Source organism: Geospiza fortis, unplaced genomic scaffold (genome assembly GCF_000277835.1).
Source record: "Geospiza fortis unplaced genomic scaffold, GeoFor_1.0 scaffold403, whole genome shotgun sequence".
Taxonomy (NCBI): domain Eukaryota; kingdom Metazoa; phylum Chordata; class Aves; order Passeriformes; family Thraupidae; genus Geospiza; species Geospiza fortis.
In genome coordinates this window covers 5,127,390-5,142,749 of record NW_005054336.1, presented here as the reverse complement: position 1 = coordinate 5,142,749, position 15,360 = coordinate 5,127,390, and the positions used below count along the sequence as shown (strand labels likewise).

Genomic DNA, 15,360 nt, shown 5'->3' with positions numbered 1-15,360 from the left:
GATGGGGCTAAACTTTGATGTGCAAGCTGGACCTAGACATTCCGAAAGTGTGGCTGGGATGGGGTTTATTTTTATTTATTTTCGCATTTATATCTGGTAAGCCGTAAGTTTTAAACTATTTTTTTTTAGTATACGTGGAAAATAATTCTTACCTTGTAGGGACAAAATCTTGCAGCCAGAAATAGGAGATCAATGTTGACAGTATAATGGAGAGAGAAGTTGCAAATCCCTTTAAAATGTTGTCGGCATATTTTATAACAGCAGCAATCACCAGCCCTCCAAGTGCCTGGAAAAATAGGAGGTCTGGATTCACAAACTAATAATTTGACTGAGAGCATTTGTTTTGACACCATGCACCTACTTTAGGAAAAGCATTTATTTTAGATTAGGAATATGTACAGTTGACAATAAATATTGAAGGAGTAGTTCTTTCCCCATTAAAGAAATTGTTGATCACATTACCACCACTAAATGAGTGGAAATGCTTGTACTGTACATTTTTAACCACATGAGGAAGGGCATATAGAGAGATAATTTTAAACATCACAAAATAAATAATGCTTACATGCTTTTAATTTGCACAATACTTAATCACATACTTGCTATATACTTTCCAGATTTTCATTTCGATTATGATAATAATGATAAATCAGAGTTTCAACTGTAGAATTCTCAGCACCTTCAAGGACACCCATTAGTTTCCCCAGTTATTTATAGAAGAGTAAATCTCTGAGTGCCTTCACAGAAACATGCAATATGAGGTCTCACCTGTAGAACAACCACCACCCAAGTAAGTTTATTGTATCCTTGAAAAAATCCATTCTTTGACAGTTGTTCTCCATCATAAATGTAAACACCCATCAGTCCAAATATGCTACCAAAAAACCCTGAAAGTACAAGATTGGTTTAAAAGCTTCAGGTGAAAAACACGCAAACAGGTTCTTTGTCCTTAAAGGCTGCTCATGCATTTCTGATTTTAAAATTGGACTGTCACTTGCAATACCATCACATCCAAATGCAATCAGTTTGCTGTTCTCTTTCAAAAGCTATTCTCCACATTTGAAACAAGTTTTGATTGTTTCCATAAAGATACCCTTATATACTTATCTTCCATTACTTTCTACTGGAATGGAGAGATTTTTGTTTATGGCATATAGCAAAATTCACTTAAATGCAATTTCAGTTTTCCTGAAACTAGTCATGACTGAAGGCTGAAGTCACCCTATATAACCTGGAGAGAAAAACAGGGAAAACACTCAGTGGAATAGAAGGTCGCTGGCACACCAGGAGCAGCAATTAGCAGTTTGCTGATTCAGATAAGGATCTTTGAAATGGGATTCTCCTGAGCCAGTCTCAAACACAATGAATTTTTACTAGTAGAGACTTAATGTCAAAAGCAGAATCTGAGGTGAGACTATGGAGTTTTTAATTTGGTGAGTCCATTGTTCTTCTATCAAATGGGAACCTTTTCCTAATTCCTCGAGCATGTAAGCAGCTACTCTGTGACTGATGTCTGCTCTAGGCCTGAGCAGGAAAGGGGCAACACTTTTTTCTATTGCTTCTCTGTGATAAGGTGATTTTCATCACATTTCTCAGCATCTGAAAAAGCCAGAATTGTTTTGAACAAAATAACACCTTCTGTTTGACAAGAAATCATTCTTTTTGTAGGCAAAATTAAAAACGTAGTTATCATTCGGATTAAACCATTTACCTGTATTTTCCAATTAATCTGTAATATAAAGAAATACAATAACCTATTCATACGTCCTTATTATAGTATTGATGTGCATTAAAAACTGATTTTTAAAACAATTCTAATTTATTTTCCCATTACTTTCTATAGTTTTAATAATTGTCTATGGATATGAAAATGAAAACCTGGTTGGACATGCAGGTTTTTTGCTTGTGTTTTAAGAAAAGCTTTATTTCAGAGCTCTTGCTTATGAATGTCTGGCTAACACTTATGGTCATGTAAAAATGTTTTAATGTATTCAAAATTAACTTCTGCTTTTTTAACCGAAACCATTTATAATTAAAATACAGTAGTAGGAAAATAAAGGAAAAAAAGATGGCTTATTGACCAACTAACTAATTACAAAAGAAGCCACACCATCTCCTGTTCTTATAGTACTGTGCTACATTCTACCAGACTCACCACACAGCTCTGATCCACTGAAACATCTCATGACTTAACTTTACACTGTGGATTTGATCCCTAGTCCATCCTAAGGTGCTGGGAAGGTCAAATTCTGCTCAGAGCACTCATTCAAATATGCCATAAATAGTTTTTGCCTACAAAAGGTAGGTGAAGACTAGAGTGGTTAATATATAGTTAATATATGTTAATATAGGTGATGTGAATATAAGGTGATGCACACTGATAGGTGCACTGTAGGTACAGCTGTACAAATAGTTAAGATGAACTGGTCTTTTCCATATGCCTCTCCTCAATGATTATGCACACAAAAGAAACTGACCTTTGGTATTGAAACAACAGTAAATAATTACTTCCACTTTGTTCACAAACAAAGCAGATTTTATAGCTTGCATTTTTAATACAAAAAGCTGCCTACCCAGGCATGAGAGAAAAAAATACGTTAATTTTAAAACATCTCAAAACACTGACTTGGAAATGTATTTTTTTTAATATTCCTATATTCTCTAAAAAATAGTAAAAAAATTTCAATTAACAGTTTCTGCACAAACATACATTATCTTGATCTATTAACAAAGTAAATCAAGAACTAGACTGAAATCAGAAAGTAATGGCTATAATCCCCTCTAGCAGAATTTGACTTTTGGTTTTAAAATAACATATATGCAGCATACTAAAATGTTGGTGGTATTTTTTATTAATACATTTATTTTGCACAATTGTCATAATGCTTCAGAATGCAATATCTCTAACAGATTATTAAAATTAAACTTACCAAGCTGAATGTTTCTGATCCACACAGACTGCTTAGTTTCCTTTAAAATTTTCTCAAAATAAACTCCAGCAAATCCACTAGAAAAGCACGCTATGAGAACTGCAATCAGGCCTACAAACTGTGATCCTGCTGAGTGCTCCTTAGCAGGTGTTGCTTGAGAGTCTGAAGGCCACTGGATGTAAAAACAATTACATAAAATTCACTGATGAAATCAAGTCATGAGAATCTACAAAATGCAAATTTGTTTTCCACCAACAGCAACAGTTACTAAATACAGACAATCACATACTTGAAAAGTTTTGTATTTTGCACCATAAATACTTTTAAAGGACTGCAAAGCTACAATTATTTTCCTATGTATCTGTAAGGAGTAAAATTGTGCCAGAACTGGGAGAATACTCATTAATTTAAACAGCTGCAGGATTTATATTTTATAAGCAAGAACTGTTTTTGAATCCCAGCATGACTTATCATAGTCATTCTCTGCCACCACCTTGTGCCATCCAACAGTTGTTTACCTTACAAATATAAGCACAGTTAGGAAACTACTTACACCAGCTGTCTTTAAGGTAGGATGAATTGTCTTTTTCATATGCCCCTCTTTGGTGATTGTGCAGACCAGTTAAATCTTGCAATGTGTCTAAGTCTAACTGAATAAAATGCAATGCCATGGACAAAAACTTTCTGAGGAGTCTGTTAAATACTGTCAGAGTATTTTGTTCTCATTTTTCATTATTGAATTTAATCACCGTATCTTTTTTCCAAATCTTTAAATTTTAAAATAAAAGATTTCCAGGTATACTAAAATCTGCTAAAAATTCTTAGAATAGTCTCTCCTATGATCCTGTCCTCTGAAAACTATGAACTCTGATACCTGCACTATTGAGAACTGAGGCCAATTTAAGTTTTTTAAATTAGTCCAAAGTAAATTTGCCATGCTGAATCCATATGACAAAGTGAACACAGCCTGTACTGGCAAGAAGATCTCTGAATTCCTAATGCCTGAAGAAATGTGCTAATAAAATGGCTATCATTATTACTTGCAGGTTGCTCCAGAGGCCCTGTCACATTCTATAGTAGAGCACTGGGTTGCAAAAGAGGTGTTATCTTCTGCCTTTGAACCACTTCTGGTGTCCTCCAGACCTGGCCAGCTGTGATTCGTAGCTCCTGACTATACTCTGGTGCTCGTGTGCAGCTGGTAGAATCAGAAAGCTGGATAATCAGTATAGAAATCCATGCTTCTTGAATAAACACATTAAAACCCCACAAATCACCTGCTAATATTTACCTGCACAAATGCCACTCCTGTCATCAATATTACTAGTGACAGCCACTGGTATACACCCAGTTTCTTGCTCAACATGGACACAGAAAACAATGCTGTGGTGAGAATTTTCAGTTGATATGTAACCTAGAAGAACCAGAACAGTTACTACTACCATGCCACAATTCATGGGTTGTTTTTTTTTTTTTTTAAACTTACAGAGAATTCCAAATATGCAATACCTGGTATGTGGCTGCATCTAGGTTCGACAATGCTACATATAGCAAGTTGTTCTGAAGAGTGTAAATTCCTGAAGGAATAGCAAGTTTAAGGGTTTCCATGGGTTTGTTAAGGATTTCATCACGTAGCACTCTGTTCAGAGTCCGTAAATTGCATTCTACGCAAAGAAACAATAAAAGAAATAGACATTCACTAAAAGGAAAGTAATGGAAAAAAGAGAAACAGCAATATTCTGTTCTTAAACTGTTGCCCCTTTTCATAGCTATCACTACACCAAGACCTGAAAATACCATCTATGCTTGTTTCACAGGCCTTGTATATTTCCTTATGGAAATATGCCTGCAAGTGTCTTCCTGCAGCCTGGAATATCAGAATGAAAACAATTATTCAAAATAATTTGAGTTAAACTTATTGAAACTCTATGAATAACTTAATATATCAAAGAGTACCACCTAAAAAGTGCACATTTAGAACCCTACAGAGTCATCAATATTTATGAATAGACAATGACATTTTTAAGCTGTTGAAAATCAAATGGAAACCAGATAAATTCAGTTTTAAATATACAAAATAAAAACTAGAGTAAATGTGAATATAGTTTTCTTTTTTTTAGCTTTAAACTATGATTCTTCCTGTAACAATGAAATTGCTTCTTCCCTTCTGCATCTGCTGTTTATCACCAGTTTCTAAATTATCATTCATCCTTTGGACACACTTGAAGCTTTTCATTTTTTCCTACTTCTACATACAGATTTCTTAAAATGCCTGAGAAAACACAAACTTTGAGATGTTAACATAAAATTCATTCCTGCCCTCTTCAGTATCCATTCTCTCAAGCAAATACGCAGTATGATTACTGTCTTTCCAAGACTATTTCTTATACAAGGAGAAGGGAAATGCTTTGTTGTATGCCTGTACTCACATGGCTGCTTTGCAGTTGCCACTACAATACAGCATATTGATTAGGAAAATTACTTGGTGCAAAATTTGACACATACTGCTGTCTTTGTAGACTAATAGAACACAGGCCAAAATCTTCAGAAGTTCAGCAATAACTACTGCAGTAGAGGATAAGTAACGAGGTCCTTCTTCTTTCAGCGTCCGAGAATAGCGCATGGTCAACACTAAACTTGTGGTCTGAAAAACCAGGATGCCCAAGGAAAGGTACTTTAAATTGGCAGACATTTCTTGACCTTTTCCTTTCTGAAACAGAAAAAAAGAAACAAACCCAAAGGTAATATTGCAGATATTGGGAGTCACTGATTTCTTTATGTAGGTGAAGGCTCAGAAGGTATTTTCAAGGTGAAATGTTTTCTGCTGGGGTACAGCAGAATGCCCAGTGCTCCTGCTGCAGTGAGCTGTTCCCAGACTGAAGAGATTTTCCCACTCTTCCAGCTCTCCCAAGGCTGTCAGGTTGCAGCCTCTGCCTTGCCAGGTGGCACCGTGCCAGCAAAAGAAGGGTGAGGGTTGGGCTGCTTTAAATGAGAATGAGAGGTATGGCTGGCAGTGAAGGGAAGGCAGAGTTGTGGGAAAGCAGAGTTGGAGAGGAAGACATGGGATGGAGAAGCTTTAGGGGAGGCAGCACTAAACCTGTCCTGCTGATTATCCTGCCCAGAAAAAAATTCATTGAATATAGATGACTAGGCGACTGCAACTGCTTTCTCAGGCTGCACTGACTACCACAAACTTCATGTTGGTACAGCTGTACCATCCTCATCTCTACCATGTTGATGCAGTTTTCTTTGCAATTTGTCACCAGTTTAAAGGATTTTATTTTGCAAGCACAATATATGACAAGGAGATATAAAAAAAGCTTGCTGCTACTCAGACTATCATATAATTTTTGTTATGCTTCATATAAAGAACTTTCATACACAGAAACTAATGCTTTCTATAAAAGATTAACTTCTACTCCCTTCATTGCCCATTTATTCAAAAACAGAGCCATTTTTTATAATGTCAAAGCTAAATCAATAACTAGAAGTTAACAACTATGTTTACAAGCAAAGGAAGAGTAACAAGCCAAGACAATGCATGTAGTTCTCAATTTCAGAAGTCAAGACACAGCCCAGCTGCTGGGTGCATATGGCAGAGCTGTCCTCATGTTTTACACCAGCAGGCACACAACTTCTGACTCATTAACTACAGCTTTGTCCACACTGCTCAAGGATGTGCTGGTACCTCTAAGTATTTGTGGCTAGAACTGAAGCAGTTTCTTGCTAACTGCATTTCTCTAGCTTGAGATGCATTTCATTGCTGGTTTTGTAGACATTTGGAGAGCTAAACACTTCAAATATTTCTGATTTGTCCTTATCTTGTCTCTAAGCATTTATAGATTTTCTCCGGTCAAATATTCAAAGTCAAATTATTACCTATGCAACACTTCAAAGACATTGCAGTAACCTGCAAACAGGAGTGAATTATCAACAGCCACAAAGATATGAAGTACACACTTGTATCCTACACAATAAAATTGTTCATCTCAAAAATCATGCCTTTGTAAAAATATTTGTAAAAGCATACTGGCAAGTAAAGAAGAAAAAGATGCCAGGATGCCAAAACTAAGGAAGAAACACACAAGGCTTCATTACGGAATCTTAATAGGAGATACTTTTGTATGAACTATAATCTCATTTAACTCCTGAAGAAACAAATACTAAAGATGCAACTGCACTGGAGCAATATGAATCAGACAGAAATATAAACTATGAAGGAGAAGAAAGCTGCAGACAATACTCAAGATTTGCTGTTTTCCACTGGTTCTGGTGAAATAATCCATTACATGAGGGTGTTAACTGTGGAATCATGCATCCTAAACAACAAAACTGAGATGATCTGCTAGTTGAAGAACAACAACTCTGATGCATAAATTTGCTACAGCTGAGAAGAACTAGGAGAAGAAGAACAGTTCCTGCAAAGTGATGAAGTGACATGCACATTCAGAGACCATGCTTTCTGGAGAGGTACCAGCAACACAGAGGGAAAAAAAGGTAAAGAAAAAAAAACCTACTGAGAGAAGACACAGAACTGAATGTTACTAAAAGGCTTGCCTATGATACCAGAGAAAACTGACATTTATGTGAGCCAACTTGAACAAACAATTTCTTTCACTGTTCCCATCTACCTCATTTTTTAGTATTCAAACCTGAAAAACTGGAAATAAAGAGCAACATATTGTTAAGACAAAAATTTCATGAAAGCATATATACAGAGAAGTCCTTAGAACTTTAAGTTGTAGGTTTTTAAACTTGTTTCTGGTTGTTTTTGTTTGTTTGTTTTCAGTTGTCAAAATGCTTTTGAACACACATATCCCTCCTGACTCGAACCCAAATTTCTGCATTCTGTCAGCCTGTGAAATGACAAAGGGTTTTACCAATGTTAAAAATCATCAGATATCAATTCTGTAACCTTCAAAACAGATAGTAATATTAAAAATAACGTTCACATTAATTTCTTTGTAAAATACAATCATCTATTTATGAAGCAGCGTAAAATGTAATTTTAAAAGTAAATCACAAGTATGCTAGTGAGCAAGTACTAGAGCATTCAGCATGAAAATAAACCAACAAGCACAACACTTTGATAAGCCCATAAACAAAGCCATAAAGAATGCATACCACATCATTATTTTTAACTTCTGTCTTCTCTTCCTTGGAAGTCATGATAGAAAAAGGGAACTTTCTCCAAACAATGTATCTCCAAAAGGTACCAGTAGCAGGAAATATTTCCTGCTAATGCAAGGAAATCACAAATGCATTTCAGAGTTCCAAAAGTGCACATAGAAGGGAACCTAAGTGTCCAGCATGATAGCTGAAATAAGGGTATTTTTTAAAAGTTGTCCTGTCAGTGGTCAACAAGACAGGCTTGTAGACAGCAAGTCTGTGAAGTTTCATGCTGCACTTACAAGCTGGTTCACCAAGCAGGAACTAGAGTTCTGAAACGTACACATGCCAATAATATAATCACTCCTAAGCACACAGAACACCTCATCACCTCTCCTGGTCCCTTCTCTTTTAAAAGAGAAACTTATCAGCTCACAGACCTCTCCTGCAATATGGGAACAATCCACAAAAGGAGCAAGATATTGAACTTTAAAGAGTTGGGCTGCCTTCAACGGCAGTCTCATAGCACCTTTAGATTTACAGGTGACTATCAGAGGTGTAAGAGCTCACTTGTAGCCAGGAGTTCCTGCTACCCTCCCAGCAGCAGCCTGTGCAGTCACAGAACAAATGAACTATTGCCTTCAGTAACAGCCCACATCTGGATTGTCTTAAACCAACAATGGTATCAAAGTTCCCACTGAATTTCCTGTACAGAGCTACAATTCAGGTTTCTCACTGGACTTTGGATGCACTGCTCAGTACTCTGCAGGATAAATCTGGTTGAAAACTGAGATTTAGGTTTGCTCATTCAAAGACTGGAAGTTGAGTGATGACATGAACTCTGTCTTTTGAACTGCACCTTACACTGGGATGTGCAAAGGACCTGCAGTTCCCTGACTATAATACTAAACTCATCTCAGGGACTGGGCTCGTTACTCTTCTCTTCTGTTAGTCTATGTTAAAAAATCAGTTCTTTCTGCGTCATTTCTTAGGTGTGCCAGAGCCACACCCTGCAGCCACGAGGAAGGCAGCCCACACAGGAGCCAGTACACAGGAAGCCAAGGTGGCATTTACAGCCACGGAACATTTGGATTCAGTACTCACAGCTGCATAAAATTTGGATTCTATGTGAAGAGCTGTTCTCCTTGAAAGTAAAAAGGAGAAGGATGCTGGAAAGGTTTTCAGAACACAAACCAAAGCAAAGCAATCTATACAGGAAGTAATACCTTCAGCTCAAAGTACCATACTGCCCAAAGTCTGAAGAATAACTCTTCAAAAGAAGCAGTTTTTTTAAAGTGGAAAATCATATATTTCCATCTCATAATATTAATTCAAAAATGAATACATTTCTGACTTGCAGATTTTCATCTCCCTTTGTAATACCACCAACCCAGGCTAAAACTCAATATTTTACATTTTATTTTTATTTCATCCCTACACTTTCCCTCCTAAAGTAATGGCAAATTCTAATATTTGCAGATGAAACTAGGCCATAATCAATTTGACTTAATGAACAGCACACCAAAACTCCTTGATATTATTCAGTGTTTACTACAGAGCACTAAGATTATGGGACTTTTCTTAACCTTAAGATTTTGACTTTTAAAGATCTGATGGTATAAACTTCTGAAGTTTTCAGCTGTAGAAGTATCTACTGTTGCAAAATTTTGCACAAAATTAAGGATTAGTTTATGAACTAATTCTATTCTTAACTTTGTAGAAGGACTCAAAATCTTTGTAGAAGGACTCAAAATCAGAATTACAGGGAGTATCAGAGAAACTTAGAGGAAAAACTCTGAGCCCCCAACATTATTGGAAGAAGTAGATTAAAGACAAGAAAAAAACTAACAGTAAATTCCAGCAAGTCTCACAACAAAAAAGTAAGTTAAATTCACCAAAAGATTTGACAAAAATAACCTCTACTGGCAACTACTTCTTTACTTCTCCATACCCCATCACAAGTAAAGTTTAATTTAAAAAAAGAAAAATAAACTAATTATTATCATGCTCCAAATCTTCACAGTGATGTCATTAGATGAATTAAATTCCTTCCAGCCTAGCTGTGAAATGTTTTTACTGCTGACAGTTTTTTAGAGTAAAAAGGCCAAGTTACAGGAGTTATTTTTCTCAGGTCTTATTCCATTTTATGACTAATCAGTTTAACATTGCTCAACCAATAAAATGCATTTATTGGTTGAGCAGTGAATCAGTTAAAATGCAAAGCCCAACACAGAAGTAGACAACCAGCCTCTCAAAACTGCCAAAGGCAAAGTTTAAATTTTCTGTGCTACTACAACAAATTCTCCATATGGGGTCTGCTGAAAAATAAACACTGATTGAATCTGCCTCTGTGTCATTCCAATGGTACGTGTATGGACACACTTCCTGAGCATTTGCTTTAAAGTTAGCATAAGAGATTAAAGAAACAGGATGGTGTTCTCATATTTCTCCAGTGAAATATGAACCTAGTGCTAACACCACACCTATACAAATACAATAAGCTGTCAACAAAGGAAAAGCCCAACTAGAAAGTGGAGTAAGAGAGAACTCACAGAACCTGAAAAAACTATCTTTATCAAAATTCCTTCTATGCTTTACTTACTTTCTACACACATTGCCCTCTTCCCTGTGCTGGATAACACACAAGTAACATCATTTTCTGCAACACAACTACATTCCTCAGAGAAAGTTCTATTCCATAAAGATTTTTTGAGTGAATATAGCTTTGTATTTATCAGAAGTGGTATAAAATACAACATATACTTTAAGTATAGAAATAAATGGAAGGAAGAAACCTCTTGAAGTTCAGCAAGGCCAAGTGCAAGGGCCTGGGTGTGGGCTGGGCTAATTCAGGAACAGGCTGCCCAGAGAACTGGAGAAACTGGAGAAACTCCATTACTCATAAGTGTTCAAGGCCAGGTTGGATGGGCTTTGAGCAACCTGGTCTATGGAAGGTGTCCCTGCTCAGGGCAGGGAGTCAGAAACAAATGATCTTAAAGGTCCCTTCCAACCCAGACCATTCTGTGATTTTATGACAAATATCCCACATGGTACAGAGGGTGCATAGACCTCTCCAAATCTAGTTAAGTGCTGCTGAACTGCATTCTGAAGTAGATTTTACAGACACACAAATAATTTAACTGCCATATTTGGACTGCTAAAATTTGACAATACATTTCTTTCACCCCACACCACCAAAAGACGAAATCTGTCATGTCACTGTAATTGTAATGCATGTCCTAAATATTTTGTATTTCTCATTTTAAAATGTCACTACTAGGTTTTCCATTTTCCTCATACTGTGAACAGGTTTCTTATTTGATCCCTCCCATAAGTTATCTACAATTGTCAGCTGTTCCTCCCCAAATACCTGGCATTTTGCAACTAAATCACTGCAAATAACTTCATCATTTTAAAACTTACCTTACTCTTTCTTTTGTTTTCCAGTTTGTTACTTATTTTTCTTGCTGGAGACATTATAAAGTGCACTAAGTACACTATGAAAAAAACAAAACTGTGCTTCTCTTGGAGTTTGTACAATTCTTCAGAAGTGTGGTTAAAAGCAAATCCTCTGTTCCTTACTCTTTGACAGAAACTGAGGAACAAAGTTTTTTTGTCATATGAAAGTTTCCTTAAGGCAGTATTTCCAATTTCTCAATTTACATTAAAAAAAAATCTTTACTGAAAAGAAGTAAAAACATAACTGCATTCAAATGGTATTTTAAAGACAAGGTGATCAAGTAGAACACAGCAGATCACTGCAGGACCTTGCTCCTGCAACGTCACCTTGCTCCCTAGGCACAACCGTATCTCGTGTGCTGCTTTGGCTGGGGTAGAGTTCACTTTCTTCACAGTAGCTGGCAGGGAGATGTGTTAGGGATTTGTGCTGAGAAGTGCTGACAACACAGGGACGTTTTTACTATTGTTGAGCAGGAATTACACTTTTCTGCCTCCCCCCACCAGTGAGGAGGCTGGGAATGCACAAGAAGTTGGGAGGAGCACAGCCAGGAAAGCTGACCTCGAGAGACTGCAGGGATATATCCCAGACCATATGGAGTCATGCTCACTACATAAAGCTGGAAGAAACAACGAGGGACAAGGTTCAGAATATGCTGTTTGTCTTCCTATGTCACTGTTCCACATGCTGGAGCCCTGCTTTTCTGGAGATGGCTGAACACATTCCCATGCAATGTGGTAAAAAAATGCTTTGGTTTGCTTTGCTTGCATGTGCAGCTTTGGCTTTACCTACTAAACTGCCTATGTCTCAACTCACAGGTTTTCTCACTTTTACCTTTCTGATTGTCTGCCCCATCCCACCAGGGGGAGTGAGAAAGTGTCTGTGGGGTGCTTAGCTGCCAGCTGGGGTCAAACCACTACTCGTGGCCATTTTAAAACCGTGCAGATGGTTTTCAAAACTGGCAAGTGCACCTAGGTTCAGAGCAGTTACACATTAAATGGTAACTGTTAAAGATCAACCAATGATTTCTTCTCAACTTTGCTCCAAAACCTTGGCTTCTGCCAAAGATAGTGGAGGCTGGATCAGTAATTCACTGGCCATTTTTATCACTCAACCAGGAAATTCCATCACTGCCAAGTTTAACAAAGGGAATGCAATTCCATATTAACTATAAACTAAAGTCTCATTTCAGAGAATGCTATAAATTCCTTGGGACTCAGGCAAGGTTTTCTTACATGACAGAAAACTGAGCAGAAAGGGAACGTGGGCGAGTTGTTTTATGAGCTCCCATAAGTTTCCTGTTTGTTTCTTTCTTTTGTGGGGAAAAAAACAGCATTCTAATCTATGTATCACGCAGGAAGAGTAAAGCATTGTGAATCTTAAAATGTGGAATCTGTGGCTAAGTGCTCTTTAAGCCCACCACCCTTATCCTTTACACCAGACATAAGAATCCAGAGATCACACTTTTTTGGCTGATGAAAATTTGGTTTGATGAATATTATACAAATCACATATTGAGTACAAATATTCTGCATTCCGGAAATTCAGGCCCTCATTGAACTAAATGTTAACACCAGCATTTTTTGTAAGATGAAGACTTCAACTCTGCCCAGTAGTGCAATAGTTTTATATTGACATAACAGTCATTAAGCCAAACTGCCTGCCAGCACAGAAATTTGATACAAGCTGCCTGAACTGCATCTCATTTTCACACAGTACATACACTGTGCTCATTATATAGATCACAGCACAGATAGATCCCAGCAGCCACACTCAGCCTCTGCAAGCAAGGAGCCATTCAGTTCTCAGTTTCAGTGCAAATGCCCACCCCTCTTCAAGCACACAGGGGTGCAATGCCATGAACCAAGGGACTGCTGGAATGCAGCTCCTGCAGACGTATCAAGCCAATGAAGGAGCTTGATTTAAGGTGCTGAAAGACTGAACATTGAATCCAGCTGGGGTTCAGCTGCAGCTCACACTTATGCTATTTATGAATTACAAATCAAGTCTGGGTGCTCAAGGCAACACAGTGTGTCAAACACCTCAGTCAAGGTGACCTACTTGGAGTAGAATAACACAAACTAGATCCTCCAGGGAAAACCAATCTGTAGGCATTGCAGCATGCTAGTGATTACAAATAAAATGAGACAACTGAACTGCACTGAATGTAAGACAAGGTTCAGAAATCCAGTGGCAAATGTAAGACAATGTTCAGAAATCCAGTGAACTCCTAACTCAGAACCATCTGACATTATCATGCTGGATCCTGAGAAGTTCAGAGGTTAAGAATCTCTCCTCCCATCTAGAGACACCCTCCATTGATGTGATCCAGCTGTGCAGCCTCCTGAGCTCCAGCAAAGGCACGCAGCCCACACAGGAGCTTCAATACGATGGGAACTGAAGTAACCAGTGAAGAATAAGCCCAGGCAGTGAGCAATTCAAGAACAGTCTGGGAGGAATAACTGTGTCTAGCAAGCCTGTTCCAAAGATAAGTATGTGTTGTGCTCCCTGAACACTGCCAAATCCAGAACTGGTTTAAGGGGACATGTGACTTGAATTCCACAGGTAATTGGCACAGATGATCCCTGCCTTTTTCTCGTTGTTGCAAACAATAGCATTACCTGAATAAGGAATTAGGCTGTGTAGGCAGCCTGTGGGATTGTTGGAGGCAGAGTTACTCCTAACAATACATTGCTCTAAAGAAAGCAAATTTATACTTATTAAAACCAGTCCTTCCCCAAACCAGTACTTTTGCTACACATACTACTTCTACCAACCAGAACATCATGCATCCCAAACCAACGGATACTTATCGCCCAGAACTGTGATTTTCAACCACAAGTTCTTCTCACAATGCCTAACAATGTACAAGGGAATAATGAACAACAGTTTCCAGAGGGAGAGACTATTGTAAATCACTTTCTTCACAACTGTCACCTACCTCAAACTCACCCAGCAGTCTGTAGCTCAACTCGGTGAGCACATTGGAAAGTCAAGTGCAGTGTCTGTGGAGAGAGTGCCTATGGAGAGAGGCAACCCCACAGATTTCAAGAAAAGCAGTCCATCACCTAATGTTAATTCCAAGGCCCACTTTGTCATTCTGCACATATGGTCTTTAAAAAGCAAACGTTGTCTTAGATCCCAATCCTCCTATGTAGAAACCACCATGAAAAATAAAATTTCCCACTGTAGTGCTCACTCAGATTTAGAAAGGTTTGTTGCATACATTCTTTATGTCCCAAATAACACACCCCTCTTTTGCTCAAAGCTATGTCAGTCTTCTTCACACAATCATTACCTTAAAATATTTTATCTGGAATCCAAGTCTTCCTCCCTCTGGTTTAAAACACAGTTTATAGGATTTAATAAAACAAAACAACTTCGGGTACCTTCTGATATTTATCTTTTATCTTTCAATTTATTCCATTATATGCACTATTACATTTGTTATCTTTCTATCCTCTGAGTTTCCGCTTAATTCCTAAGTGCTGTACCACTAGAGCGTTTCTCATTTCAAAAACTTGGTATAAAATTATGATAACCATGCAAATACTTGTAAAATGTGCATTTCTGTGAACTTTACATGGAGCACCACATCGCGCATAGTGAGCATCTCCTCAGCGGAGCACCAGCAAGGCAGTCACAACCTCAGCAGCACTGACACAGCTCCGGGCAGATCCTGCGCCTTCCCAACTTCACACACGGCCGCTTCCCCACAGCAACTCCAACTTCACCCTCTCCTCCCTCTTGCCCAAACCGCTCCATTTCCAACCATTTCTCTCGGTGTCCCTTCAATCCCACGCTTTCCCTCCCGTGCCTGCTCCCACAGCCCTGCTCCCCGCCCCATCCACTAACCCCAAAGGTCCC

At 38.0% G+C, this 15,360-nt stretch overlaps 1 protein-coding gene across 1 annotated transcript in view; it reads right to left on the bottom strand.

The window, feature by feature from the left end:
- The window catches only part of SLC35A3 (solute carrier family 35 member A3), a 21,051-nt gene extending 5,888 nt beyond the window's left edge, over positions 1-15,163 (bottom strand). Inside the window, exons 1-7 of the mRNA XM_031057916.1 lie at positions 15,156-15,163; positions 5,433-5,637; positions 4,437-4,591; positions 4,219-4,341; positions 2,931-3,102; positions 769-887; positions 153-286 (exon numbers count right to left, since the gene is read on the bottom strand). Of these exons, the coding sequence (XP_030913776.1) occupies positions 153-286; positions 769-887; positions 2,931-3,102; positions 4,219-4,341; positions 4,437-4,591; positions 5,433-5,619 (890 nt within the window). The 5' untranslated portion in view covers positions 5,620-5,637; positions 15,156-15,163. The remainder of the gene's footprint in view (positions 1-152; positions 287-768; positions 888-2,930; positions 3,103-4,218; positions 4,342-4,436; positions 4,592-5,432; positions 5,638-15,155) is intronic.
- Positions 15,164-15,360: the final 197 nt, after the last annotated feature.